We start from the raw sequence: 27,715 nt of genomic DNA, 5'->3' as shown, positions 1-27,715 counted from the left end.
AAACGTAGGGGAAGTTGGAGGAGAAGGTTCCTTCTCTTCCTGACTTTGTACATGTTGATTACTAGTGTAGATCGGATGAGAAACACTAATGGTGTAATCAACTGATCGAATAGAGGTACTAGGTATATCTGAAGTAGAAAACCTAGGTTGACTTTTTATGGACTGAAAAAGGAGATTTATAACAGAGGGTATTTTTGTAAATTTCCTTTCTAATGAAGGAATGCTTGAGCACAACGCTTTATCAGAAAATTTGGACGAGGTAGATCTCCTGAATGATAGTTTGACTTTACCATCGGAATACTGAGTCACATTTTGCAACTCTGTATTGGGCTCAAGTTGTTTCGGAATCGCTGGTGGAGCGGCTCCTTCAAGGATCCATTCCTCTGGAAGATTGACATCCTTCCATTGGATTGGTTTAGGAATGACCGTGTTTGCTTTGGACAAATCAGTCTGCAAGAGAAGGGTCTCATCTCTTTTCGACTGGTATTTATGCTGTGTGCTAAATACAGAAATCATGGCTTTGTAAGAAATTTTAAAAATTAATGCAACTAGGATGGATCCCTTAATCATATGATAATTATGGATTTTGATTTGCAAAATCATGCTCTTTAGAATATTTTTGTCTTTAAGAGAAATTGTTATATTTGGATAACAATCAAAAGATATGGGACCTTTACATAGACTAGATTCGATACTACTTAGTAAAGAATCATCAAAAGAGATGAATCGCCCATCTCTAAGGACAGCAAGGATAGAAGTATCCAAGCCTTCTTTGGTCAAAGGTTTTATTCCTACTTGGATTAGACCAATGTGAATATATTTGAAATTCTTTTCTTTTAATTTCTTTAAAGATTTTTCCGAAAACAATTAAATTGTTTCAAAAGGCTCTGAAAGAGTTATATCACGTTCTTCAGTCTTTATAATATAATCATGCTTTAAAAGATCAAGCATTTTTATTTTGTAAATCTCTTCCTTGGAAATTTTTGGAAGTTCCCAACAATCAATTGCTTTATCAAAGTTCTCAATAATGAATTCTTCTGAACTCACAACATGCTTTGAATCACTAGTCTTCCCGGAAGAGGAGCTAGAAAAGGATGATGTTCTACAGATCGAAGGGGATGGCGTTGTTATATTTATTTTCGAAATATTTATAGAGAATTATTATTATATTTATAGAGAATTATTAATATTATTATATACTATCTTTATTTGAAAATATAATATTATCGTATTTGTTTAAAAATAACAGTATTATATTTATTTAATATTAATTACTAATAATAATTAAATAGTTTATTCTAAGAAAACATTAATTTTGTACTATTATAATAATAATAATTTTTCATTTGTATTGTTATTATCAATGATTTTAATTTACGTAATTAAAATTAATAAAAAAATTGTGATTTACATAATTAAGAATATTAATAATTATTATTAATTTACAAATATAATAAAATAAATATTTTATTTTTGAAATGCATTTTTTTTAATTTTATAATTAAAAACTATAATTCTTTAAATAAGGGTAAAACTATAAATTAAAATTATTTACTCATAATCTAAGATAAAGTAAACACATAAATTGAATTATGATTCTGATTCATACTCTCATTCCATAATAAATAAACAACATACTCCCAATCTCAAAATTCTCATTTCAATTTAAAATGTAAACGGCATCTTAGATTTGCTTAATAATTACTAACAACCATCGTGTCTCGTGCACAAACAATATAGAGTGTGAAATCTTTTAACTAGTAGAGGAGATCAACGCACAGTTGATCGCCTCACATTATTCCAGCACGCAGCTTCTTCAATCTTCATAAATTAAGTGCTTCTTGGCGTGCATGCCTATAATAAAAGGCTTTCATCCTATCAAGGCCATCTTCAAGAGCTGAAGGATCAATTGCAAACGTTATTCTGAGCCAATTCTCCATTCCCACAATTATTCCTACAAGATCAATTAATTTGTCATACATTAGCAATCTCCCAACACAACTTAAGTTTTTGGATTTGTCCCTTTCCCTCCATCCCCCAATTCTTACTTGGCCATCAAATCATTGGAATCAAATGCATATTGATGAAAGCTTACACTATTTTGCCAAATGCTGATGTTATTAGTTCATTCTCGAGTATTTGTTTCGATTAAACAAACAAACTCGTAGATCATTTTGGTTTATTTAAAGAATTCAATCTACCTAACCCCCATCACTTGAAGAATTTTTATATCGTACCGGGTAGAACAATGACAGATTCCTCCTTAGCAAGCTGGACTGCAAATTCCATGTCACTATTGATGCCTTCCAACAGTGATAGGTTGAGTTTAACCTGCAAACAAGAGTTAATATATAGCTAAGAAAAGTACTGATCTAGTATAAGATCCTGAATTTTATTAAAGATGGAGAAAACTATTAAGAAGAGTGCTGATCTGATACAGGATTCTAAATTTTATTAAAATTTGTGAAAACTATTAAGTCATAGGGTTTAAAAATAGTATGCCATTATACTAATAGTTTATTAAACCATGTGGCTTAATAGCTTTCACGCATTTTACACTATTAAACTACATGGTTTAATAATTTTCTTAAACTTTGACAGATCCAAAATCCTGAAGTGGAATACTTCTATAACTAAGAATACGTGCATTCTTTCTCCTGTAACAATAGATAATATGATCGCAATAATATATTTTTGATGCCAAACCATTATAAACATTGACCCTTCTGGTTTATTTGGGCGAGTGATGCAAGGTATCTCCTTAATTTTATCATAGCATATGTCCGCTGTTTCTCGCAGTAAGCCAATGATTTTTGAAAAGTATTCCTCATCTGTTTTCTCTAGGATCTGAGGAACTGCTCCCTGATGTGTACAGCAAAGCACATTGCTAGTTATATTATCAAGAAGAAAGATCAAGACAATCAGAGAAAAAAATTCTTGTTTACAACAGCTTTATCCTATATATACAAACAAAAATTGTTGACCAACGTTTTTCCAAAGTTTTGGATAAACATTTCTAAGTGTTACTGCACCTGAAAGATGAACAAGTTCTTTATTTGCTTACTCATAGAAACATTTCACAAACCTGAATCAAAGTTGAAGGACCGGAACGGACACCGAGACAGGCCTTGATGGAACCAACTATCTGATAATATAAAACAAAAACATCAATATCACAGGAACATTACAGCTGGTTAGTTTCCAGAGAGGGAGAGAGAGACCAACCCCGGACTTTTGAAGGACGCCATTGGGATCATTTGTTGCAAGCCAACCAAATCGCCAACCAGGAACAATCCATCTCTTTGATATAGATCCAAGTGTAATGACCGGCACGATTGACCCAAACACTCCCATTGGTATATAAGGTGTACTGCCAAATGCTAGATGGCCATAAACTTCATCTGCAATTACCAAAATCCCGAGCTTTCTAGCTGTCTCTGCAATCTAATATTTAACAAATCAACAACCACTAATAATGTTGCAATACTTAAGAACTATTCATATGCCAGGGATAGCAAGTCTTCAAGACAGTAAGCATTAGGCTAAGTTCCTAAATATAGTAATGGTATAAAAGCACGTAAATATTGAGGCTTTTCATATCACTAGAAGTTATTCGAAATTATCATTGTTGGAGCGAGCCTATTGGTCCATGGCATAAGTTGTGACAAATATATTGAAGGTCCAGTCACATCAAGACTATGATGTAATTACTAAATCTTCCTTGGGTATTCTCCACGTTCCTACAGGCTCCAAAGCCCCAAAGGAAAAATGTAATAGATCCTCCCAAGAAAGGGGGTTCCTGAAAATGTTGACTTCTCCCCTCTCCAAGACATGTGGCACCCCACCGTAAGTATTAGCAATTAACCATCAACAGATTCTAATTAATGTTCATACTTCCTTGAAGTGAGGGGGAAAAAAAGCTTAAATGAAATATGGTTTGGCAATAGCAGTACAGTCAAGAAAAATGAAGAATAACAGTGAAGTTAAGAGAAGTTAATTATTTTAGCTATACCTTCTGCAAATGTTGGTATGTCAAGACATTTCCACAAGGATTGCAAGGGTTTATGATAACGATGGCAGCAGTATTCTCATCGGCAAGAGCTTCAACAGCTTCAAGATCAACCTCCCAACCCCTTTCAGGAAGAAGATCAAAATGGCGAACTTCTATGTGGTTTCTTTTTGCAAAGCTTTCGTAGAATGGCCAGCCAGGTCTTGGAAGCAAAATGTTGGCAGCACCGAGACGGGTAATTACTGTTAATATAATTTCAACTGCTTCCATGCATCCAAGTGTAATATAAATATCATCTGCTGATAACTTGTATGGAAGGTCGCGATTGAGATATTCTGCAACAGCCCTGCAGACATTAAACATTATCAGGCAAGTTTGAAACTTTATACAAAATTGAGCAGATTTAGTAGTTTGTTTCGCACTTACATGACAAATAGTTAATTTATGCACCAACTTGGATTTATATTGCAATAAATGTATGCCTTTACAAAATGCAAACATGTCTCCAAGTTGAATTGAACTCCTAACAAAAACTGCAACTCTACATTTGGCATTTATAAAAAGTTTTTATATAACTAGGAAAAAAGTGAACCAGTTTCATTATTCTTTTGCTAAGTGTTATGAATAATCCATTACTGAATGATGAATCAATCCCTATGTTTCATATTTTTAAAAAATAATAAGTAATTTTATCCATCCGTATCAAAAGGTCCGGATCTCTATTGAAATAAAATAGCTACCACAAACGAATGAATTCTTAATTTTCTCTTTTTTCAAATACAGAAAAATATTCCATTCATTTGCATCAAACAGGTCCTGATCTCTGTTGAAATAACCACCATAACAGATTTTTAAATTTAGGGGGGGTAATAACATTTGAGTCCCTTATCTACAATCAAATAGGTAGCTGATCATCTGATCTCTCATGAAAGAACCAAGCACATGTTAGGTAGGGTTCTTTACCTTCGAGCTAGGGGAAGACCGAACATGGGGGCATAGCAATTGAACATGGATGATCGGACGGAGTCAACGATGGCGTCTTCAGCCACGGCGGCCGTACGGAAGCAGGGAAAGGCAGCTGGGTCGCCGTGGCCGAGAGGAATTACGGGTCTTGGGTCGTTTTTGTCGACACTTTCCATTAAACTGACACTGGCGTATCGAAGTGCAGCTACTTCTGCTTCTCTTGCTCTGTTCAGCTCTTTCTTCACTTCAAAACCCCATCTCTTTTCTGCTTCGTTTTCCATTGTTTTTTTTGTTGTTACCCTTTTTTTTCGTTTTCTTTTTGTGTTCTGATTGATGCTATAATTTAGATGGGAGGAGTTGGAAGTAGAATCAGAGGCCACACAGAATGAGCCAAAATCCATTGATATTTTGTATACCCACCAACTTTTTTAAAAAAAATTTATTCTTCTTGATTTTTTTAATATTTAAAGATTATTACTTTATTTTGTTGAACCTACAATGATTAATTAAAATAATCTAACCTATCAATAATGCATGCACATTGCAGTGTTTCGGATTTGAGTCAAAGGTTTCTCAAACTCATTATTACAATCACAAAATTTTTCTGCACAAGGATGAAGAGATTGATTTAAAAAGTTTCATAACAAACTCTTACAACATGCATGCTGCATAGAGTTAGTTCAGTTGATAGATGTTCAACTGAACAAAATAAAACACAGAGAAATTCTGAGAAGAACAAGCAGTAACACCTGTGCTGCAACGCGAAGTTGCAAATCACCACCACTTCCCATCTCTTGTCTTTGATTGAATCACAGTACAGACAGATGAGGAATTTTATTTCATCAAACACAATCTGAGAAGAAACGACACTTAACGGTGCATGAGGTCAACTTGCTGTTGTCGATCACAATACTCAGATGCATAGCTCCAATAAACTCATTGCTGCTTGGCATGCCTCTGACAAAAGGCTTTTATCCTCCCAAGGCCTTCTTCAAGAGCCGAAGGCTCAATGGCAAAAGTAATCCGAAGCCAATTTTTCATTCCCACAGCCATTCCTGCAAAATTTATCATTGTAAACTTCAAAGGCCATGCCTTAGCCAGCAAAAAATTCCATCTGCTTAGCATTCCCAAGTACAAAAATTGGACCACCGATAAATACTTCTGAGTTATAAAGACAAGTCTATGAACACCTGATGTTGATGTTGTAATCAACCATAAGAAATTTCAACTATCTTTACACTGATACAATGCTCGGACTTCTATAACTGTTGGGGGAAGTTTTAATCCGTTTCTTGAGTATGTTTTGAATTATAGAATGAACTCAGAGAAAATTTTGCCCCATTTTCAAGGAGAGAAGAGAAGCAAGGAAGAATCACATCAGTTAAAACTCGGAATGTGAGTCAACTAAACTCCAGAAACTTCACAATTTTTTACATTTACCAGGTAAAACAATGACTGATTCCTCCTTAGCAAGCTGGAGAGCGAATTCCATGTCGTCACTAATGCCTTCCAATAGTGATAAGTTTAGTTTCACCTAAATAAATAGTTCATAAATAAGAATATGTACATCTATTTTCAGAAGTATAGCTAAAATGATTATATACGATGCCCTTACCATTACAAACATAGACCCTTCTGGTTTCCTTGGGCAAGTTATGCAGGGTATCTCTTTAATTCTATCATAACATATATCTGCAGTGTCTCTTAGTATGTCAATGATTTTTGAAAAGAAACCCTCCTTTGCGTTCTTGAAGATTTGAGGAACTGCTCCCTAATGCACAAGACACATATTTATTTCCAAGATAAAAATTTGAGTCTTTTGCATTTACATAAAGACATGCAAGCAAAATTCTAAGCAGTTTGAATCTAATTATTAACTTTGTGAAACCAGTGCACACTATATTCTGGAGGCAGTCATTAGTCTTGCTGAAAGCCCTATTCAAGAAACTGCTACTTTCATCAAAAGTATTGGTCTTCTGCAATGTCATTACGTTCATCCAAAAAAAAAAAAACATTAAGAACAAACCTGAACGAAGGTTGCAGGGCCAGAGGAGATGTTGAGATAGCCTTTGATGGAATCAACAATCTGGAGAGTGCAAAGAAAAATCTCATGACTATTATTGTATGTTTACAATTACAACATTTGTATAAATTTTTTGAAGGAAGAAAGGAATCAACCCTTAGTTCTTGTAAAATGCCACTGGGATCACTTGTCACAAGCCAACCAAGTCGCCAACCAGGAACTATCCATCTCTTTGACATAGATCCAAGAGTAATGACAGGCACGGTTGATCCAAACACTCCCATTCGCACATAAGGGGTACTCCCAAATGTGAGATGGTCATAAACTTCATCAGAAATTACCATAATCCCAAGCTTTCTTGCTTTCTCTGCAATCTAATACTCAACAAATCAACAAAGAGAAATTGCATAATTGTAGATCAACTTGCTTTATAAGGATAGCAAGTCTAAAACTTGTACTCATAAGCCTAACTTCTACATGTTCGCACAGAGATGCAAGTAAAAAAGCACTTCAATACAGCAGCTAATAAATTTTCTTTGATATACACTGTTAGACTACCTTCTGCAGTTGTTGGTAAGTGAAGACATTTCCACAAGGATTACCAGGGTTTACGATCACCATGGCAACAGTATTCTCATCTGCTAGAGCTTCGAGTCCATCAAGATCAACCTCCCAACCTTTCTCAGGAAGAAGATCAAAATGGCGAATTTCAAGACGGGTATGTCTTGCATTAGCTTCATAGAGTGGGAATCCAGGTTTAGGAAGCAAAATGTTGGCACCAGGACGGGCCAGGACTGTTAATATGACTTGAATTGCTTGCTTGCATCCAGCTGTAAGATAAACATCATCTGGGGATAACTTGCACGGTAGCTCACTATTGAGATAATCTGCAATAGCCCTTCAACAGATCATACAAAAATAAGCTGATCGTCTACTTAATTGCATATTTATTATGATAGGTTTGGAATTGAAATATGCCTTAGAAATTGGGGGTGTACCTTCTAGCAGGAAGAATACCAACAGAGGGGGAATAGCAATCGAACTCGGCTGATCGGACGGCATCAACAACGGCATCTGCGGCTACAGGTGTAGTTCGAAAACAGGGAAAGGCAGAGGGGTCGCCGTGGCCCAGAGGAATGATGGGTCTTGGGTCGTTTTCCTTGAGATTTTGCTTTATGATGGTGAGGGCACTTCGAACAGTTAAGGTGGCTGTTGCAGTGATATGCTCTTGCTTAACTTGAAAACCCCATTTCTTCTTCACTGCTCCGCTTTCCATGATGTTCTGGGAGAGACGGAGTTGAGTTGGATAGTGAGAGAAGAAATGGAAACAGTGACTCAGTGGGCAGATTACAGAGCCCAAATTCTGATGACATTTTTATTCATTCACATCACATCACATCGTAGTCAAAACGACACTCTTGTCTTGTTTTATTCTTTTACATCACATCGCAATTAAAGCGACATGCTTGATGTACTTGTTGATCGCTTGTAACTAAATAATTATCACATGAAGCGATGACATAATATTTATTCATTTATTTAATAAATATGTTTTTATCCCATCCATATTTGATTTTACCCGTAAACAAATAAATAATAATGGGGTGATGATGATCTTTTTACTTGGCAGCATTTGGGAATGAATTAGAGATATCGAAACATTCAGTTCCACAGATGTCATTTCATCAGATAAAATAGTGCAATAAGCAAACATCCAACACAAGAAGAACAAGCAAAACACTTGTGATCCAACGCGAAGTTGATGATCAACAACCCCACATCGATTTCCTTGATTGAATTAATTTACAGGAATACAGAGGATCTTATTTTTGAGGAAAGGAGTTATGAGATTGATCAGGAAAAACAACTAGTTGTTGTTTATACACTCAATCCCAGAACTTCCAACAGAGCTAATGCTTCTTGGTATGCCTTTGACAGAAGGCTTTCATCCTCCCCAGACCATCCTTAAGAGCTGAAGGCTCGGCGCAGAAAGCGATTCGGAGCCAGTTTTTGAGCCCTACATAGATCCCTGCAACATTTTGTTGTTATCAGCATCAAAGGATAGGCTAGCAAGCAATCTTTTGTAGCAATCAAAGGTACGAAACTGGTTAGCCCACGGTTACTTGAGCAATGTCTGAAAACAAGTCTCTGGTTCTTTCATCAATTCGAAAAAATGAGGATAACCTTACAGGTGTAATACCCCTTAATAAGGTGGCCTTAAGCATAGGCGAATGAGGCAGTCCTCTAAACTCATATGGTAGGAAGACTAATTTTTTATCCTTTTATTTGTATTTCCTTAAATGTTGAAGCTACTCAATGTAGGGAGGTCTCACAAAAAAATTTGTCTAAGACCCCCATTACTCCAAAGCCAGCCAACGTAGCAATTCAACCTAGCCTCAGAAAAATAAAAAGATTTTAAGTACCTTACCTGGTGTAACAATGACGGATTCCTCTTTCGCAAGCTTGAGAGCGAATTCTATGTCATCATTAATGTCTTCCAACAGCCATGGGTTCAACTTCACCTTCAAACAAAACAAAAGAATTTTTGTAAATAAGTACAATATAAATCCTCTTCAAAAAAAAAAAAAAGTACAATATAAATCTTGTGAAGCATATTTAATTAAGTGATGCCTCATGCCTGCACCGTACCATCGTAACCATGGATCCTTCTGGTTTGTTTGGACAACTTATGCAAGGAATCTCCTTAACCCCATCATAACATATCTCAGCAGACTCTCTTAGTGTGTCGATAAGTTTACAAAAGAAATCCTCCTTTGTTTTCTCAAGGATTTGAGGAATTGCCCCCTGAGGCACAATGGTTATATTTTCAGTTATTCCTCTGTTACAACAAAATGGCGTTCTTGGCAAAAGGATCATGACTCACAGACCTGAATGAAGGTCGGGATATCGGAGTAAATAGTGAGACAGTCCTTGATGGAATCAATGATCTGATATTCACAAAACAAAAGCATTGATTTAAAGAACTCCATGAAGAACTGATCATCAATTCACATTTTCAGATAGCGATAGAGACAGAGATAAACCAACCCCAGATTTTTGAAAAATGCCGTTAGGATCATTTGTCACAAGCCAACCGAAACGCCAACCGGGAACTAACCATCTCTTTGATATAGATCCAAGCGTAATTACAGGTACAATTGATCCAAACAATCCCATTGGCGTATATGGAATACTCCCAAATGTGAGATGGCCATAAACTTCATCAGCAACGACCATAACCCTGAGTTTTCTTGCCATTTCTGCAATCTAATAATATTTGACACATCAAGAAACACCATCCCATTTTAGCAAAATGTCAGAACCGTACTCCTTTTAAGGCTAATTCATCATGTTTACCTCTTGCAGATGATGGTAAGTGAATACATTTCCACAAGGGTTACCGGGGTTTATAATAACCATGGCAGCAGTATTCTTATCGGCAAGTGCTTCAACTGCATCAAGATCAACCTCCCAATTCCTTTCTGGAAGAAGATCAAAATGGCGAACTTCGAGTTGTTTACGCTGTGCAATACCTTCATAGTATGGCCAGCCTGGTCTTGGAAGCAAAACGTTGGCACCAGGCCGTGCAAGTACTGATAGTATAACTTCAACTGCTTGCTTGCATCCAAGTGTAACATAAACATCATCTGCTGATAACTTGTACGGGAGGTCACGACTGAGATAATCCGCAATTGCCCTGTCAGAGTGTTTTTTTGTTGTATGATCAAACAGTAATAAGTAAACACCAAATATAGTACAAATGAAGCAAATTTATGTTATGCACCAAATTGTAGCTAACACAAATGCCTAGAAACTCACAAATCAACAAGAACAGAGGTATATTCTTGCTATGCTTACCTTCTAGCAGGGGGAATACCAGAATTGGTGGCATAGCAATTGAACTTGCCTGATCGGAGGGCATCAACGATGGCATCTTCAGCTTCAACAGCTGTACGGAAGCAGGGGAAGGCTGTTGGGTCACCATAGCCAAGAGGAACAACAGGTCTCGGGTCGTTTTTGTTTACGCTGTCAATAATGGATGCAAGGGAGGTTTTAACCGTAACTGCAGGAGCAGCTTTATGCTCTTGTTTATCTTCAAAACCCCATTTGTTTTCTGCTCCGTTTTCCATTTTTTTTCTTTTCTTTTTTTCTTTTGTGTGGTGGAAATGAGAATGAGAAAGAAGGTGGGTTGTGTTGGGCTTGCTGAAGTTGATTGATATCTTGTTGCCATATAGCGTACTAAAATAATTTACCGACCTTATCAAAAAAAAAAAAAAAAAATTTACCGACCGTTTCCCACAAATTAATCAATCGCGCAACAAACTCCTTGATTTTGCCGGCACAAAAATTTTAATATACATAAACAATGTTTTTATTCTGAGAATTAGTTACAAGTCCAAGCGGGTTACTTCTATTAATGCAATTTGAACGGTGCTATTAAGCTTTAATTTTTAATATTATGTTAAGACAAAAATGTTGGCTCTTGGAGAATCTGATGCCAATTTTGTATTAGATGATGTCTCTAGATATTGAGCCAAACTTTTGGCGTCATTTAGTGAACTTCCAAAGCACTTCCAAGCAGACCAGACAAAACACGCAGATTTTGTTTGTGCTACTTTGTTTTTCCTTTCACCGTGTTGAAATGCCTTTTGATTTTTATCTGAATATATAATAAGCTTATAACAGGGAACAAAACTCTAATAACATGAGATGGGGCATGAAATCGATCATGTTCCTGAGAGTTTCACACAGACTTTATTGCTTTTTGGCATGCCTTTGACAAAAAGCTTTTATCCTCCCAAGGCCATCTTCAAGAGTTGCAGGCTCGGCCGCAAAAGCTATGCGGAGCCAATTTTTCATTCCCACAGTTCGCCCTGCAAACATCAAGCATCAAACTGTCTAGTCAGGAATGCAAGCAGCAAGCAATCTTTATGGCACTCACTATCTTTAAAGCCCATATTTATACACTTGAAGTAGTTCGAGAGTTAATGTGTGATTAAATTTAAATTACCTGGTAAAACAATGACTGATTCCTCTTTAGCAAGTTTGAGACAGAATTCCAAGTCATCACCAATGTCTTCAAGCATCGAAACGTTCAGCTTCACCTGTAAGAGGGGTTCATAATTAAAGTATATTCACTCATGATAATATGAATGTATCTGTTTCGACAATTACCATGACAAACATGGCCCCTTGTGGTTTCACTGGGCAGGTTAAGCAAGGAATCTCCTTAATTCTTTCATAGCATATGTCTGCAGTCTCTTTTAGTAAGCCAATGATTTTCGCAAAGAAAGCCTCATTTGTTTCGTCAACTATACGGGGCACTGCTGCCTAATATATGCGTATATATAAATGTATAAACCACACGGTAGTTAATGCAAGTAATTAGCCCTAGTAATTAATTAATTGTACTTTCACAAACCTGAATGAAGGTTACAGGATGAGAGGCTGCATTGAGACAGCCCTTTATAGAATCAACAAATCCTGAATTTTGAAGGATGCCATTGGGGTCACTTGTCACAAGCCATCCGAGGCGCCAGCCAGGAACAATCCATCTCTTTGATATAGACCCAAGACTGATAACAGGCACAATTGACCCGAAAACTCCCATTGGCACATAAGGCGTGCTCCCAAATGCAAGGTGATTGTAAACTTCATCAGCAATCACAATAATCCCAAGATTTCTTGCTGTCCGCGCAATCTGTTCATTAATATCAGCAAAACCAACTCATACTCCAACGAAAGATATATATTTCTCAGTATTATATTGTTAAAAAATCAAGTGCTATAAGTATACTTTCTGCAGATGTTGGTAACTGAAGACATTTCCGCATGGATTGCCAGGGTTTATGATGACAATGGCAACTGTATTCTCATCTGCAAGGGCTTCAACTCCATCAAGATCCACTTCCCAACACTTTCCAGGAAGAAGATCATAATGGCGAGCTTCAAGGTTGTTGTTACTCCCTGCTGCATGAATTTCATATAAAGGGTAGCCGGGCCTTGGAATCAAAATATTGGCACCAGGACGAGCGAGGACCGATAATGATATTTCGATTGCTTGGCTACATCCAAGTGTGAGATAAACATCTTCCGGTGATAACTTGTATGGGAGGTCACGGTTCAGATAATCAGCTATGCCCCTGTAAAGAGTTTGAAATAATTAATCTTAATTGTAATAACTATTACATACATATACATATGAAACTCATTAATTTCTAGTAAAATTATGAGCATACTCTTTCTTTCTTTTTTTTTTTTTTTTAATTTTACCTTTTTCCTATGCATCATAATAGACCGTCAAATTAATCAGCTAAGCTTTTCTCCCATATGAATATTCTTATCCTAGAGAACTTTTCTTTCAGATTTTTTCTAACATGCATGTCGACATGAGAAGTTCACATGAGAAAATTTAAAATTTTATATATAATGCAGCTAACCGTGCTAGGAATCTTGAAATTAATTATTTAATTGAAAATACGTTTTAAAAATTTTACTAATTTAATATATCTGAATGACTGAATCTCAAGACTTATTATATTCTATATTATCCATGCAACAACCTCACTGTAAAATAAATAGTTTCTCATATATATTACTAACGTCCTCCATTCACCAAAAATTTCAAGGGAAGATAGTGATTTCGTCGGTCATGGAAGGTCACTTTCATTTTGACTAATGGTATATTTTAATGGCAGTGGCGGCTTGTTGAAGATGAAATTAGTATTTTTTTTTTCCTTCTTATCATTTCTTAAAACATAAAGCTTCCTTGGACTTTTGAGTGCGTACGAGTATGGCAACATTCTTTCAACACTCTTAGCCAATAGCCATGCTTTATACGTAAGGAATTTATTGAAGTTCTGTTCTTTTCATAGGATCATATCCAGATTTCGTGGAATAATAAATAAAAGATGACAATTTTTTTTTTGTATTTTAGTATATGTTTATATAGAGAATTTTTTAGTACTTCTTTGGTGTGGACACACATTTTTATTGTCTATTAAAATATTTTACGGCTTTACAAAATGTATATTCCAAAAGTAACTAATTACTTATAAATATAAAAATAGAGGCCAAGGTCTAATTATAGGAGTCTGGAGCAGTCTTTTTAGAACTTAGATTTTAAGTTCGAGTAATGCGAGTATTAAATAAAAGAAATACAAATTCACAATCACGTTTCAATTTTTAACAAAGGATGGGGCTTTTAATCCTTTCTTCTCTTTTTCTTCTCAATTCTAAAAATTCTCATTAATTTCTTTAGATATTTTCTTTTAACCGTAAATAATTGGTTACTATTATAAACTATTACTAAGTAAGAGAAACCAGCCCCACCATTCAAAAATAAACATCAACGAATTTTTACCAAATATGAAAATTAATGGATGTCAAGAAATTAATTTTTACCAATTAAAGAAGTTTATAAATATTAAGAACAAATTCTTATATATAGAAAGTAAGAAATAATTGAGGTCATGATATTCTAAGAAAAGCTGGAAAATAAATTCAAAAGAGAGGGAATTTGCAGAGAGATTAGTTAAAGATAATTTTGAGATTTTAAAATTTTAAATTTTTAATAATAAAGGAATGAGGAATTTATAGGGCTCAAATACCCCCACCTTTTAACAAATTCCCCAGTTTTATCACATAGCTTCCTAACTTTTGTTCTTTGCTGTTGAAAGTTAAAAATGGTAAGGTTGTAATACTAAAAGAATCCAAATATAATATAGAGTTTTCGAAACATTGAGGAGTGTCTTTCTACCTTAAGAAATATAAGAATTAAGCAAGCCAACCAATGTCATTCAAATTAATGCAAACAATCAAGCAGATACATAGCATCGACAGGAAATGAATGAAAAAGTAGCAATACCCAGTAACAAGAGCACGAAAGATTTCTTTTTTGGCTAACATATAACATGTAGAGAGCAGACACACACACACACACATATATAATATAATAGTATGAATATGTATATCATATGTATGTTTCTATCCTAATTTGTTAAAGGTGGAAAAGCTTTCCTGAACTTTAATAAAATCCAAAATCATTATATACACGATATAATATATAAAATAGCAGTACCGAAGAGCAAGAACACCAAAGATTTTTTTTTTTCGGGGGGCTCGCAAATAACATGCAGAGTGCAGACGCATACATGCGTAATAATATGTATATAGATGTATGTATATGTGCGTGTTTACCTTCTAGCAGAAGGAACACCAAAGGTGGGCGAATAGCAGTTGTAGTGGGCAGTCCGGAGAGCATCGACGACGGCATCTTCGGCTACGGTGCTTGTCCGAAAGCAAGGAAACGCCGAGGGGTCGCCGTGGCCAAGGTGAATGACGGGTCTCTTGTCCTTTTCGTTCAGATTCTCTTTTAAGGAAGTGAGGACTCCTCGAATGGTAACGGCTGAAGAAGTGGTCTTGTTGTCGTTGTGGCGCTCCTCTTTTTTCGGGTTAACACCAAAAAGACTCAATTTCTGATGAAGGAGAGACTCGTTTTCCATGATTTTTCAGCGGCATGAGCCAAGAAGCGTGAATTGAGTTGTTTCTTTGGGTTGATAAACAAACAGGACAAGAATCTCGTGAATATAATATCAAGAGGAAACAAACAGAAATGTAAGAGAATACACACTAGATATACGTTTTCTTTCATTTAAATGGTTAATATTCCAATTTAAATCTCAATTTTATTCAAATGCACGAAAATTATTAAAGCATATAGTTTAAAGTCCAAAATCCTAGAGAAAATCAATACTCCATCAATACTCATTTAATATATATGCATGCCTCGATTTGCTTTTTAAATGATATATCTCTTATTTTTTTATTCCCAAAAATATACGATTTTTCAAATTTCAATCCTTGTGGTTATACATAGCTAGTTGTAGCCTCTAATTTAAATGTTAAATATCGTTTGCTTCTAAATATATGCTATAATAATACCCACAAACGATCATTAGAAAACGAATATATGCATCGGGACAATTTCTATTTTGCTTTCCTAGTTCTTTTGAAATGCTGTTTCTATTTGTGTTTCAAGTAAGAAGTAGTGACGTATTGAAGAGGATCACATGCATGTGCACGAAGAACGAGTCGACTTTGTTTTTAAATTGTCATTCATTTCGTCCTTATTCAACTTACTAATAGATCTAATGTTTATCTAAAAGGTATTTTGGAAGATTAAAAAATGCCACTTGATTATCGAATAAGGCGTCGAATTATCAATTGAGATTAACAACTTAAGTTGCTTGAGAGAAGATTGAACTATCGAAGAGACATTCATTTTTTTATCTAATTAAATTATTCAACACACTACAAGCAAAGAGTGAACGTAACAAATTCCTATCGTAAGTTTTGGGATCTGACTAATTCCCTTTCGTTTTAATCCATCCATCGTCAATGGTAGATACTACAAACAAAAGATCCACTTGGATATTTTCCATTTATAGTTTTGATTTATGCTTCGCATTCGTTGTATTCTTGCCATGAATAAGTTAACCATTATTTTATGATTGACTAGAGGAACATATGTTAAGAAATCCAACACAGCCAGAGTACCCAAAATCTTTTTCACCATATAAGGTATTTTCATAATATTGAGAACCTAATGGACATTCGGGCCAATTGAAGAATATTTAGTTGTCAATTACCTCCTTTTTTTTTCCTTTTTCATTTTGTTTAAATTATCTAGTTTATCCATGCTTCCATTACACTAGGCCCAAAGGCCTGATTCAATTGATCAGGTACTCATTCCATGATGGACCCAAGCCATTATGATGGAGCAATCACTGTGGATTGTGGTTAGGAAATACTAGATGCACTTAAATGAGACTCAATTTGCAATGAACCCTTGGCCTAACGCTCTCGGGAGAATATAACTCATAAGAAAATACCTTGTGAAATGGGATAGCGGAGAACCAATAGCCATAAAAAGTCCATAAGAGACCCAATACTGCCTAATGATATATAGAGGCCTATAATTGAGTTTGTAGCAAGGTCAGTATCTTCGATCCAAGGACTAACCTGGCCTAAAGCCCATAAAACCTTTTTAAAGACCTATGAAACCCTGATTTCAGCCTTGCTCCTTTCCTACCCCTACAAGGTAGATGCTTGATGGCCAAGAATGCTTATTTAGGATGCAATTCCTAAAATCCTAACTCAATTTAGAAAGGATTTCTTGTTATCCTTAAAAGAGGAAAGAATCCTCAAAATCCTACCTTATAACACAAGGATTCATGCTACCTTCCAGGAATGAGATTCCTCAGCCATGTCAATTAGGTTTTCCGTTAAAACGTATAATTAAAGCACCCATACAAGGTTTTCATCAACTATCGAAGATCAAAGGTCTACTATCATCATAACACAGCCTTTAAGCACTCCTAGCAATCATTTGGTTGTCTAAACATCCCATGAATAGAAATCTATACAACCATCCATCCTCTTTATCCAAGGAAAGGTCTTTTTTTTTTTAACAAAAGAACCCTAGTTAGTTTAGAATTTCTTCAACCGCAAGGAACCCTAAACGAACCATCCTTACCATCCCATCATAATTAAAACACCTTCCTTGGCTTAAAACAGTCATTTGTTCTTAGTTAAATTCCCTTAACCCTTAAACATTAACATTAAACTTCAAGGAATTGTTATAGCAATATTTTTGAATTTGCTGCCAAATCCTTTTATTCATGCAAACTAGTGTCAGAATCACCTTAAACACCATCTAATTGCATTTTATAAGTTATCAACATCCCAAAATTCTATCTTTAAGCCTTAGATCACATTATGACTTTTCCTTTTTACAGTCGTATTATTCACAAGATCCTAAACTCTGGTTCTCCATTATTCACAACAGGTGCTATTACTATTAAACCCAAATCTACAATTCAACAAGCTAACTATCATTGAGGCTTATCTTAAGCATGTGGCAACCCACGTGATGGCGTCAAGTCTCGCTCGACCAGCCACTTAACAACACTTAACAAAAGTATGAAGTAAAACACAAAGACCCATATTACGTAAGAGACTAGTTCCATTAAAATCAAACGGTGTGTATGCTCAAGGACACCACTCTCTTTACCAAAAATTGGGGCCCCAAAATATACACGCCAATCACTATATATACAACTTTGTAAATGACACCCCCTATTTGCTAAAGCGAGGTGGCGCACTACCCTTATGCCACTTTAATTCTTTCTCCTAAAGTTTAGACACCACTATGCATGTTGTGAGGAGGCACACCCCTACTTCCCCTTAGATAAAGCAATTGCTACCCACTTAGCCTAGTAGCAAGGATGTCATGGAGTGTAACCACCATTGCCCACCTCTCTTAATGAGTAACTGCCATTGCCCACTGAAATACTAACTAGGCAACCCAAGAGGGGGGTGAATTGGGATTTTAAAAATTATCCTAGGCAAACCACACAACAATTTAATCTAATGCCTTAATAAATTCGAAAACAATAAATTCAATAAAAGCACAATAATAAATGAGTAAGGGAAGAGAAAGCAAACTCAAGGATTTTTACGTGGTTCGGCAATCCCCGCCTACGTCCACGCCTCCAAGCACACCGGGTTTGAGGATTTCACTAAGCTAGCCTCCCAAGGCTTCAAACGCTTACAATTGACTTCCAAGGTGTCAATGGACCTTTACAACAAGAGATTATCCCTAATCTCTTAACCCAAGTGTATCCCAACACTTACAATCTTTTAACTTGATTTTACAAAAAAGATTACAAATGAATCTCTCTCACACAATATGTTTGATCACAAGTGAAAGCTCAATGTGTGAATGAATGAGATGAATACAAAGATTTAAAGCTCAATGAAAGTTGTATTCTCTATATTTTGCTCAATGATGATCGTTGGAATTCTCCTTGTTTGAATTGGATTGAGCTTATTTATAGTTGGAGCTAAAAAACTAGCCGTTATAGACTGTCGGACAGAAAACGGTTCGCCGTTAACCCTAAACGGTTAACCGTTTCGGTCGGTCAAAGTTACCGTTGGGCTAATTTTCAAATAAACGGTTAGCCGTTTAGGCTTACCCTTTCGCCGTTAATTTCCAAAGACCTGCAAAACAAATTTGGTTTAACCGTTCTTACTAAACGGTTCAAGGTTAGCAAACTGGAAAAAATCGGTTAACCGTTTTCAATAAACGGTTCACCGTTAGTTTCCAGAATCATCATATTAACAATACTTTAAAGAACATGCTTTCTGGAAATTATCGGTTAGCCTTTTTAAATAAACGGTTAGCCGTTTTTAAATAAACGGTTAGCCGTTTGCTACAGTGATTGCTACAGTAACCTGCACAGTGCACTATTTTCTAAAATTACAGTTTGACCCCAAAACTTTACAAAACTGTACCATAGCCCAGCACGTCATGAAACTTTGCAAATAGGTCCAATTTCAGAATTTTTAAGTAATGCTTTGTTAATCCCAAAACTTTCTGAAATTATGTTATAGCCCAAAAATGCTATGACACTTTTCAAATAAGTCCTTTACCAAAATTCAAGCAATACTTGTTTATTTCAAAGTTTTCAAAATTCTTTCAATTAAACCATAAACTTTGAAAAACAACCAATTTCATAAAATCATTTTTCCATTAAGAATGAAACATTTATAATGTGAAACTAATGATTTATTTAAAAAGAATAAAAACAATCAATTTCATAAAATCATTTTTCCATTAAATACAAAACATTTATAATGTGAAAATAATGATTTATTTAAAAGAATATTAAATAATTTGAGCTTAAAAGATTAATCATTCTTAACTTTGTTTGTTATCATCAAAATCAATATTATGGAAACATATATGTTAACACCCACTTCATTTACCCCCATTTTCTAGGCATATGACCCAAGGCCATATTCTCCCACTAGTTGCACCCACAATTATTTAGGTTCCACTTTTGAAAATTTTGCAGCCAACACGCTTCATGTTTAATTGCCACTGTCCGTGTAAAGCCCATGTGTAAATGCCTCTCATCTTTGCATAGTTCAACCCCCGTGATGCTCATTGTGCTGCATTTTTGTAAGCTACCCTGCACACATTTGCTCTACCACCTCACGCCATTCTGTATTCTGCCCAGATGGCTTGCATGTGCTCCTGTGTCCCACACTCGCGCACCCACACGTCCATGCACTTACGAGATGTTATATGTGTTGCCCACGCATGCCCTTACATGCGTTGTCCTGCGCTCTTTGTGCTTGTCCTGCCACGTATGCTTGCTGTTTTGCCCCAGTGCACACACCAATCTTGCCTTGCTTTTTTACTTGCCAACAAGCACGCCTATATTGCTACCACGGGTTAGCATAAGGCCACAAGCCAAACCTAGGTAATTGACCATCATGACTCACAATAGTGACAAATCTCCCCACTAAAAAAGCTTTATGTCCTTGTTGGCGGGATAACTAAGTCTGCCATAAGCTCCCCTACGCAAAGCCATAACAAAGCCTGTATCTCTTTCTCATTGACACACACCCATATGTCAACACTGGGCTCATTACACATCCTTTACGCCATCCCTAGGTACCTACGATGTTCTGCCCATATGAAGTAAGACTCACAACAATATTGTCCCTAGCAACTTGCATATCAAGGTAGGGTATCAAACTCACTTTCACAAGATTCACTATTGCTTCCATATCAATCATTGCCTTTACTTTATTCAGTTAACCTCACTATTGCATATATTAGTCCCTTTTGGTAGGTTTCACCCCTCAACATACTCTCTAGCATCTCTTCATTCATGGTTTCCTCATTTACTTTAACTTCTGTGTTGCTCTGTAGTTGTAACATATTCATATGTACTGCAACTACTTTGGCCTCTAAAGGTTTCAAAAACTCTTCTTCTATTTCCTTTACCAAGGCATTTATTTTCTCGTGCTTCAGACAATCCTTTGCCCGATGTGGTCTATCGCAGATGAAACATCTTGAACTATTCCTCTCTTTTGGATTCCCTTACTTGGCTTTGTTTAGACAACTATTTTTCTTTCTACCATCACGTAAAGGATAGCGTTTCTGGCCATTTTTTTACTTTTTAGATTGAAAGAAGAAGTGTTCACGAATCTGAAATCCACCAAGTCGTCAGTCAATTTAATGCCGCTAATAAACCCCTTACAGCTTGCCTCCATAATTTTGTTTGAGCTCACGGCAGCAAACCCGATATAAAGTTGAAGAGCTTGTCCTCATCCAAGATGTTTTTGATGTCTAACATCAATAAACGAAACTTCTTGACATAATCCCTCACTACTCTATGCTTTAACTTCTTTAAGCCCTCTTTCGCGAGCCAACTAAAACCTACTCACCACCATAATTTAGCATCATCCTCCAACTGCATGCTCGTGATAGTGATCCGCTCTATTTCAGGCACTCAAATAGCTCCAGAATATTACTTTATATCCTACAAAAAAAACTCTCCAATTCTTTGGCATTTTGAGTCCCATTATAAGCCTTAAGTTCAGGCACCTTAACTTTCAAAGGTCCATCCTCCGCACGAGAAGTGTTGCTTACTGTTAACCCAACTTTCTTTTAAAGATCCCCAATGTTGTCTTTCAGTAACTCTGTTAATGCAGTAACATCCTCTATCACCTTATTTAGCTTATCCAAAAACTCATTAACAAATTCCATGCAAGTTCATTTCACACTTGCCATCTAAATTGAGTTGATTTCTGTGTTCTTAGCCAAAAACTCTCTAAGTCAGGCTATAAAATACCTAAAACTACCTCCATATTGGTTTTTTCCATTGTCAATTTTCTCGAAACTATACAACTTCACTCTTGTGCTATAGTTTCCCTGAAACCAAGCAATCAGTTGTCCTTAAACTGATTTTAATCGAGCCTTGTAATCAATTGCCACCCACAACTGATTATAACCGTGCTTTATAACAAAATTCTGTAAACCCAATCGTGCGTTCTAATAATAGTTTGTTCTAAAACTAAAGCAACCTTTGCTTTAATACTAGTTGTCATCGAGGCTTATCTTAAGGATGTAGCAACCCATATGATGGTGTAAAGCCTTACTCGAACAGCCACTCAACAATTCCTAGCAGAAGCAAATAAAGTAACAAGCACGTAAAGACCCGCAATGGAGGTTTACGTAATGAGACTAATTTCACTAACAGCAAAGAACAAAAATAACAAGGATAGACGTACACAAAAATACACACTTTTGCTTTTTTATTTTCGTAAATAAAAAAATATTACAAATAACTCAAGGCTTTGTATGCTCAAGAACATCACTCTCTCTACTAAAAACTAGGGCCCCAAAACATACATTTCCATCACTATATATACAAGTTTACAAATGACACCCCTATTTGCTAAGGTAAGGTAGCGCAAGCATAATTCTTTCTCCTAAAGTTTAGGTACCACTAAGCATGCTGTAAAAAAGTACATGTCCACTCCCCCTTAAATAAAGCAACCGTTGCCCACTTAGCCTAGTAGCAAGGATGTCATAGAGTGTATTCATCCTTGTTTGCCTCTCTTCATGAGTAATTGCCACTGCATGCTTCCTTTGTCCCCATTTTCTAGGCATGCAATCCAAGGCATGTTCTTCCACTAATTGTGCCCACAACTACCCACTTCATGCTTGATTTTACGTCCCACTTTTGGAGAATTTGTAGCCAATATACTCTACATTCAATTGCCACTGTCCGCACATAGTCATCGTGTAAACACCTCTCATCTTTAAATACTTTGGGCCTAGTGCATGCCCCACTGTACTGCACATTTGCGCGCTACCTCTATACGTATTTGCGCTACTACCTAACATCATCATGCATTCTGCCCACACGGCTTGCGCACATGTGCCCTATACGTCTCGGGCTAGCGCACTCATACTTTCAAGCACTTACAAGATGTTATGTTTGTTGCCCACGCATGCCCTTGTACGCACTGTCATGCGCTCCCTACTCTTGTCCTACAATATATGCTTCTTGTTGCATCCCAGCCCACATGATAGTCTTGTCTTGTTTTTGTGCTTGTCTACAACATGCCCATATTCTTGCCATAGCTTGGCACAAGGCCACAAACCAAGCCTAGGCAATTGGCCATCATGACTCACGATGATGACAAACCATAATTAGAGCTTCAACACGAGTTTATTCAAGCCGAATCAATGCCTAAACAATCTTGCGGATGTTATTCCTTGAACTATTAGCACCAGTTGCACGTCAGGTTGAAATCCTATTACTAGTTGAAAAAAGGATTTCTCCAACTAATCTGGAGGAGACATGTGGACGGATTGAAATCCCGCCAAAGTATTTAGTAACTACACTTGGGACTGTTCTGGTCCTTTTGAAAGTGACATGTGCCTTGGTGAAATACCTCCAAAACATTTGGCAACTCTACTGGGGAGCTTTCCAGTCGTTCAAAAAGTGGCATGTGGCTTGAATAAATCCCGCCAAAATAACTTTAAGGTGTATTGAAGGGTTTGAGACTCCGTAGTGATCTCAAACTTAATTTTTTATATTGGATTTTATTTGGACTTATTTACGTATAGGCTGTATTTAGATTTATCTATGTTAGACTTAAATTTCATAGCTGGTAATTGTATTATATATAATTATATTAAAACGATTGGTACGTTGACCTCTTAATTTGTCTCTTTATCACCCAATTTCCAATTAAACCTTTAATTTTTTAATTTATACCTGCAAACATAAGGAAATATTACAAATTCCCCCTCAAATATAATGAGAAATATATAAATTCAAATGAGGCATGACACTTACTTCCCCCTCTAATCTTGGAAACATTACTTTAACCACTTATACTAATAGTGTTACTAATCCGTTAAACAAAAAAGGTAATATAGTAACATTTATATTAAAAAATTATATAATAAATGAGTAATAGATCGATTTTTCACCTACTTATAAAAACGAAATAAAACACTTCAACTTTGACCACAATACTTAAATATTCTAAACTTTTGTTTTGATTGTGGTCATCTTCGTGGAGGCAAGTAGCCATATTTGGTGCTTTTCACACCCAAAGAAATTAAAAAACCTTGCTATTTTGGAAGGCAATTTGGCACTATTTTGCTTCTCAACGGCAAAAAAGGCAATGTGCTTTTATTTTCTACTTCGGACATTTACATTTCACATTTTGAGGTAATGACTATCTAATTCAAATTAAAAAAAAAGTGTATAAATTAGGTAATTAGCTCAACTTGTTAAGGCCAGTTGATTGGCACTAAAAAGTTTACATTTAATAAGGATAAAATTATTAGTTTTTCACTTATTGTGTCGATTAATGCGTTCATTATTCTTAAATTATCTTAATAATCCTCAAATATATTTTTATGTTAAATTAATTCGCAATATGTTAATTTTTATCTTATAAATATTTTTCAGGAATAAAGATGAAATTTGAATTAAAAACAGAAACAAATAAGAACTGCTTAAGCAATTTGGAATGCATCATTGAGGAGATGTTATTAAAATAAAATAAAAAATAAAAAATGAATGAAAGTGGCAATCATGTTGGTGATGGTCAAGAGGCCATCACGCCTCCTGACCATCACACCTTTCAATATGTATATATAATATTAAAATAAAATAAAATAATAATAATAATAAAAGAAGAGAAAAGAAGATGTATCCCTTGCCTATAAAAGGCAAGGGGACGCAAGCGAAGGAGGGGAGAAAAAGTCGAGAGAGAGGAGCCAAGCCGAGAGATAATATATTTTAAAAGTTTGTTAAATAAAAAGACTGTTTTGTTTTCTTTCAATATGAGTAGCTAATTTTACTAAGTTGAGGTGAAAGGTGAAGTTCAAAGTTTCAAATTATTAAATTTATTACTTTCTCAAGTCAGTTTTTAAGTTTATTTTATTTTTTTTGGATATTTTTATGTCATGTTAATTTATAGATTTTCTTTGGATTTGTATGGTATTTTAACATAATGTCGACACATTAATATAGTGTGGCACATTAGGTACTTGATTCCATGCTTATTCACACACATAGTTAGTCAATAATTAAATGATATAATAATTAACCGGTAAAAGTGATTCAAAATATAAAAATGAGAGAGTATTAAAATTATAGTTTGAATACTGAGAGTAGATCTTGTAACCTTAGCATATTTTTAACTTGATTTCTTCCCTCAAACACCAAGAACATATCATGTTTTGATTGTTGGAGGAAAAATTTAATGGATAAGTAAGAAAATATGGGGTTTTTATAGAGGTTTAAAACTTTTGAATATAAAACTACTAAGTACTACATTAAATAAACTTTATAGGAATTTGATAGTTTATTTAAGAAAAGATAATTACAAAATAATAATAAATTAAATGAATAATAATGATTTTTAAATTCACTTTCCCCTTTTATATACAAAATAATTATCTCGTGGGGCCTTCATGTAAAGCAGGGCCCTAGGCAATCACCTTAGTTGCCTAGAGGTCGAGTCGCTATTGTTGTGATACTGCTAACATATGCCCTACACTTGATTCTATGCAGGTACCTACAAGTGACGATGGCCAATCGAACTTTAAAGATACGGTACAACCTGAAGAAGCAAACGAAGATGAAGCATCAGGGCTCGAATTAAAGCCTTTACCGAAAGAATTGAAGTATGCCAATCTTGGAGGATAACAGACTTATCCAGTGGTAATTTTTTTCCAACTCACGCATGATAAAAAAGGTAAGTTGTTATCTGTACTAAAAAGACATAAAATTGCATTTGGTTGGACCTTAAAAGGCATAAAAGGCATTAATCATTTAATCTACACACACCGAATACACTTGTGGATGATTTAACTATATTTGGTAATTCTTTTTATATATATCTTGATAATCTAGAAAGAGTTTTGGAAAGGTGCAAAAAAAAAGACTAGTTTTAAATTGGGAAAAATGCAATTTCATGACCACTTCTGGAATTGTCTTGGGCTATGTTGTGTCTTCAAAAGGAATTGCAATTGACAAAACCAAAGTTGAAGTCATTTCAAAATTACCCTCACCAAAGACAATTAGAGAAGTTTGTTTCTTTTTAAAATATGCAAGATTTTATAGGAGATTTATAAAAGACTTTAGTGTCATGTCTAGACCACTTTGTAAGCTCCTAATAAAATATGTACCTTTTGAATGGACTAAAGATTGTCAACAATCTTTTGAAAAAATAACTACTCTTTTGACATCAGCCCCGATAATGCAACCCCCTGATTGGTCTTTACCTTTTGAACTAATGTGTGATGTTAGTGATTATGAGGTTGGTATTGTTTTGAGACAAAGAAATGAAGGTAAGCCTTTTGTCATCTATTATACAAGTAGAACTTTGAATAATGCTCAAACGAATTATACTACAACTGAGAAAGAACTACTTGCTGTAATATTTACATTGGATAAATTTTGTTCGTATTTAATTGGTTCATCTATTATTGTTTATTTTGATCATACTGCTATAAGATATTTAATGTCGAAACAGGATACCAAACCAAGGTTGATACGATGGATTTTACTATTTCAAGAATTTAACTTAACAATTAAGGATAAAAAGGGCGCCGAAAATATTGTTGCAGATCATCTTTCCAGACTGACAAATGAGTCTTTAATTGAAACAACAACTATTAATGATTCTTTCCCTGATGAATTTTTGTTTTCTATAAACAAAATGCCATATGATTGGAGATCCCGAGATAAGAAGAAATTCTTAACAGACATGAGAAGCTTTTACTGGGATGATCCATACCTATTTAAGTACTGCTCTGATCAAATTTTTTGAAAATGCATACCAGACGATGAGGTAAGTATGGCCATTCAATTTTGTCATTATAAGGCATGAGGTGGCCATTTTCCTTTAAAAAAGATAGCTGCTAAAATATTGTAGTATGGATTTTATTGGCCTACATTATTTAAAGATTCACATGCATTCTGCAAAGTGTGTAAGAATTGTCAAATGGTAGGGTCTATTTCAAAGCGAAACATGATGCCTTTAAACCCTATCCTTATCATTGAAATATTTGATTGTTGGGGAATTGATTTTATGGGCATTTTTCCATCATCATTTGGATTTGTATACATTTTGGTTGCTGTTAATTATGTTTCAAAATGGATCGAGGCGATTCATTGTCGGCACAATGATCACAAGATTATGATCCGCTTTTTAAAAGAAAATCTTTTGAACAAATTTGGAATACCTCGAGCCATTATCAATGATGGAGGTAATCATTTTTGTAATAAGCCATTTGAGTCATTAATGAAGAAATATAGAATTACACATAAAGTTGCTACCCCTTATCACTCTAAAACAAGTGGTCAAGCTGAATTAGCAAAAAGAAAGATAAAATAAATTTTAGAAAAGACAGTTAATCCAAATTGTAAAGATTGGTCTCTTCGACTAACTGATGCACTTTGGGTATATCGTGCTGCTCTTAAAACATCTTTAGGAATGTCACCCTATCGGCTTGTTTATGAAAAATCTTGCCACTTACCGGTTGAATTTGAACATAAATCATTTTGTGCTATTAAAGCTTTTAATTCAAATCTTGATGATGCTGGTAATGTGCATAAATTGTAATTGAATGAACTTGAGGAGTTAAGGAATGATGCATATGAGAATTCCATAATTATTAAGGCAAGAACTAAAGTTGTTCATGACAAAAGAATTTTTCAGAAAATATTTGAAATTAGTCAAAAAGTGTTACTTTATAATTCTCGTCTTCATTTGTTTCCAGGGAAGTTAAAGTCAAAGTGGAATGGTCCATTTGTTGTAACAAA

General features: G+C 35.2%; 4 protein-coding genes across 6 annotated transcripts; all 4 read right to left on the bottom strand.

The window, feature by feature from the left end:
• Positions 1-1,635: 1,635 nt before the first annotated feature.
• LOC102611439 (probable aminotransferase TAT2) lies at positions 1,636-5,405 on the bottom strand. Of its 2 annotated transcripts, XM_006469842.4 has the most exons (7): positions 4,973-5,401; positions 4,013-4,355; positions 3,226-3,444; positions 3,086-3,145; positions 2,707-2,862; positions 2,238-2,331; positions 1,636-1,954 (listed from the first exon to the last, which is right to left on the bottom strand). In XM_006469842.4, exons 1-7 carry the CDS (start codon positions 5,371-5,373, stop codon positions 1,824-1,826), a joined length of 1,404 nt encoding a protein of 467 aa, XP_006469905.2. In that variant the 5' UTR covers positions 5,374-5,401; the 3' UTR covers positions 1,636-1,823. The 2 variants fall into 2 exon arrangements, with proteins under 2 accessions (XP_006469905.2, XP_052288734.1); XM_052432774.1 differs by lacking the exon at positions 2,707-2,862 and having other exon boundaries at positions 4,973-5,405.
• A 166-nt stretch (positions 5,406-5,571) lies between these two features.
• On the bottom strand, positions 5,572-8,404 carry LOC102612119 (nicotianamine aminotransferase 1-like). The gene is made up of 7 exons (XM_006469845.4): positions 7,994-8,404; positions 7,554-7,893; positions 7,151-7,369; positions 6,999-7,058; positions 6,588-6,743; positions 6,413-6,506; positions 5,572-6,027 (listed from the first exon to the last, which is right to left on the bottom strand). Exons 1-7 carry the CDS (start codon positions 8,269-8,271, stop codon positions 5,909-5,911), a joined length of 1,266 nt encoding a protein of 421 aa, XP_006469908.1. The 5' UTR covers positions 8,272-8,404; the 3' UTR covers positions 5,572-5,908.
• Positions 8,405-8,646: 242 nt separating this feature from the next.
• Positions 8,647-11,212, bottom strand: LOC102612421 (nicotianamine aminotransferase 1-like). Of its 2 annotated transcripts, XM_006469846.3 has the most exons (7): positions 10,854-11,209; positions 10,353-10,692; positions 10,044-10,262; positions 9,884-9,943; positions 9,645-9,800; positions 9,424-9,517; positions 8,647-9,024 (listed from the first exon to the last, which is right to left on the bottom strand). In XM_006469846.3, exons 1-7 carry the CDS (start codon positions 11,123-11,125, stop codon positions 8,906-8,908), a joined length of 1,260 nt encoding a protein of 419 aa, XP_006469909.1. In that variant the 5' UTR covers positions 11,126-11,209; the 3' UTR covers positions 8,647-8,905. The 2 variants fall into 2 exon arrangements, with proteins under 2 accessions (XP_006469909.1, XP_024950623.1); XM_025094855.2 differs by lacking the exon at positions 9,645-9,800 and having other exon boundaries at positions 10,854-11,212.
• Positions 11,213-11,469: 257 nt separating this feature from the next.
• Positions 11,470-15,898, bottom strand: LOC102612722 (probable aminotransferase TAT2). The gene is made up of 6 exons (XM_006469847.4): positions 15,195-15,898; positions 12,793-13,138; positions 12,418-12,696; positions 12,171-12,326; positions 12,007-12,100; positions 11,470-11,869 (listed from the first exon to the last, which is right to left on the bottom strand). The coding sequence occupies exons 1-6, from the start codon at positions 15,497-15,499 to the stop codon at positions 11,751-11,753; spliced, it is 1,299 nt and encodes a 432-aa protein (XP_006469910.1). The 5' UTR covers positions 15,500-15,898; the 3' UTR covers positions 11,470-11,750.
• Between the last annotated feature and the right edge of the window lie 11,817 nt (positions 15,899-27,715).

The sequence above is a fragment of the Citrus sinensis genome, chromosome 2 (assembly GCF_022201045.2).
Source record: "Citrus sinensis cultivar Valencia sweet orange chromosome 2, DVS_A1.0, whole genome shotgun sequence".
NCBI lineage: Eukaryota > Viridiplantae > Streptophyta > Magnoliopsida > Sapindales > Rutaceae > Citrus > Citrus sinensis.
This window is presented reverse-complemented; position numbering and strand designations above follow the sequence as displayed.

What these genes read in the sequence shown, in the direction of transcription:
- LOC102611439 (XM_006469842.4), bottom strand. Translation starts at nt 5,373, where the DNA reads ATGGATTTTGGCTCATTCTGTGTGGCCTCTGATTCTACTTCCAACTCC. An exon ending in GCGTCCTTCAAAAGTCCGGG is followed by an intron (nt 3,146 to 3,225) that starts GTTGGTCTCTCT and finishes TTATATTATCAG; the next exon opens with ATAGTTGGTTCCATCAAGGC. An exon ending in GTCCTTCAACTTTGATTCAG is followed by an intron (nt 2,863 to 3,085) that starts GTTTGTGAAATG and finishes TGTACACATCAG; the next exon opens with GGAGCAGTTCCTCAGATCCT.
- LOC102612119 (XM_006469845.4), bottom strand. Translation starts at nt 8,271, where the DNA reads ATGGAAAGCGGAGCAGTGAAGAAGAAATGGGGTTTTCAAGTTAAGCAA. An exon ending in GGTATTCTTCCTGCTAGAAG is followed by an intron (nt 7,894 to 7,993) that starts GTACACCCCCAA and finishes GATCTGTTGAAG; the next exon opens with GGCTATTGCAGATTATCTCA. An exon ending in CTTACCAACAACTGCAGAAG is followed by an intron (nt 7,370 to 7,553) that starts GTAGTCTAACAG and finishes GTTGAGTATTAG; the next exon opens with ATTGCAGAGAAAGCAAGAAA.
- LOC102612421 (XM_006469846.3), bottom strand. Translation starts at nt 11,125, where the DNA reads ATGGAAAACGGAGCAGAAAACAAATGGGGTTTTGAAGATAAACAAGAG. An exon ending in CTTACCATCATCTGCAAGAG is followed by an intron (nt 10,263 to 10,352) that starts GTAAACATGATG and finishes AAATATTATTAG; the next exon opens with ATTGCAGAAATGGCAAGAAA. An exon ending in ATCCGTCATTGTTACACCAG is followed by an intron (nt 9,025 to 9,423) that starts GTAAGGTACTTA and finishes AAAATGTTGCAG; the next exon opens with GGATCTATGTAGGGCTCAAA.
- LOC102612722 (XM_006469847.4), bottom strand. Translation starts at nt 15,499, where the DNA reads ATGGAAAACGAGTCTCTCCTTCATCAGAAATTGAGTCTTTTTGGTGTT. An exon ending in GTTACCAACATCTGCAGAAA is followed by an intron (nt 12,697 to 12,792) that starts GTATACTTATAG and finishes ATTAATGAACAG; the next exon opens with ATTGCGCGGACAGCAAGAAA. An exon ending in AAGGGGCCATGTTTGTCATG is followed by an intron (nt 12,101 to 12,170) that starts GTAATTGTCGAA and finishes CCCCTCTTACAG; the next exon opens with GTGAAGCTGAACGTTTCGAT.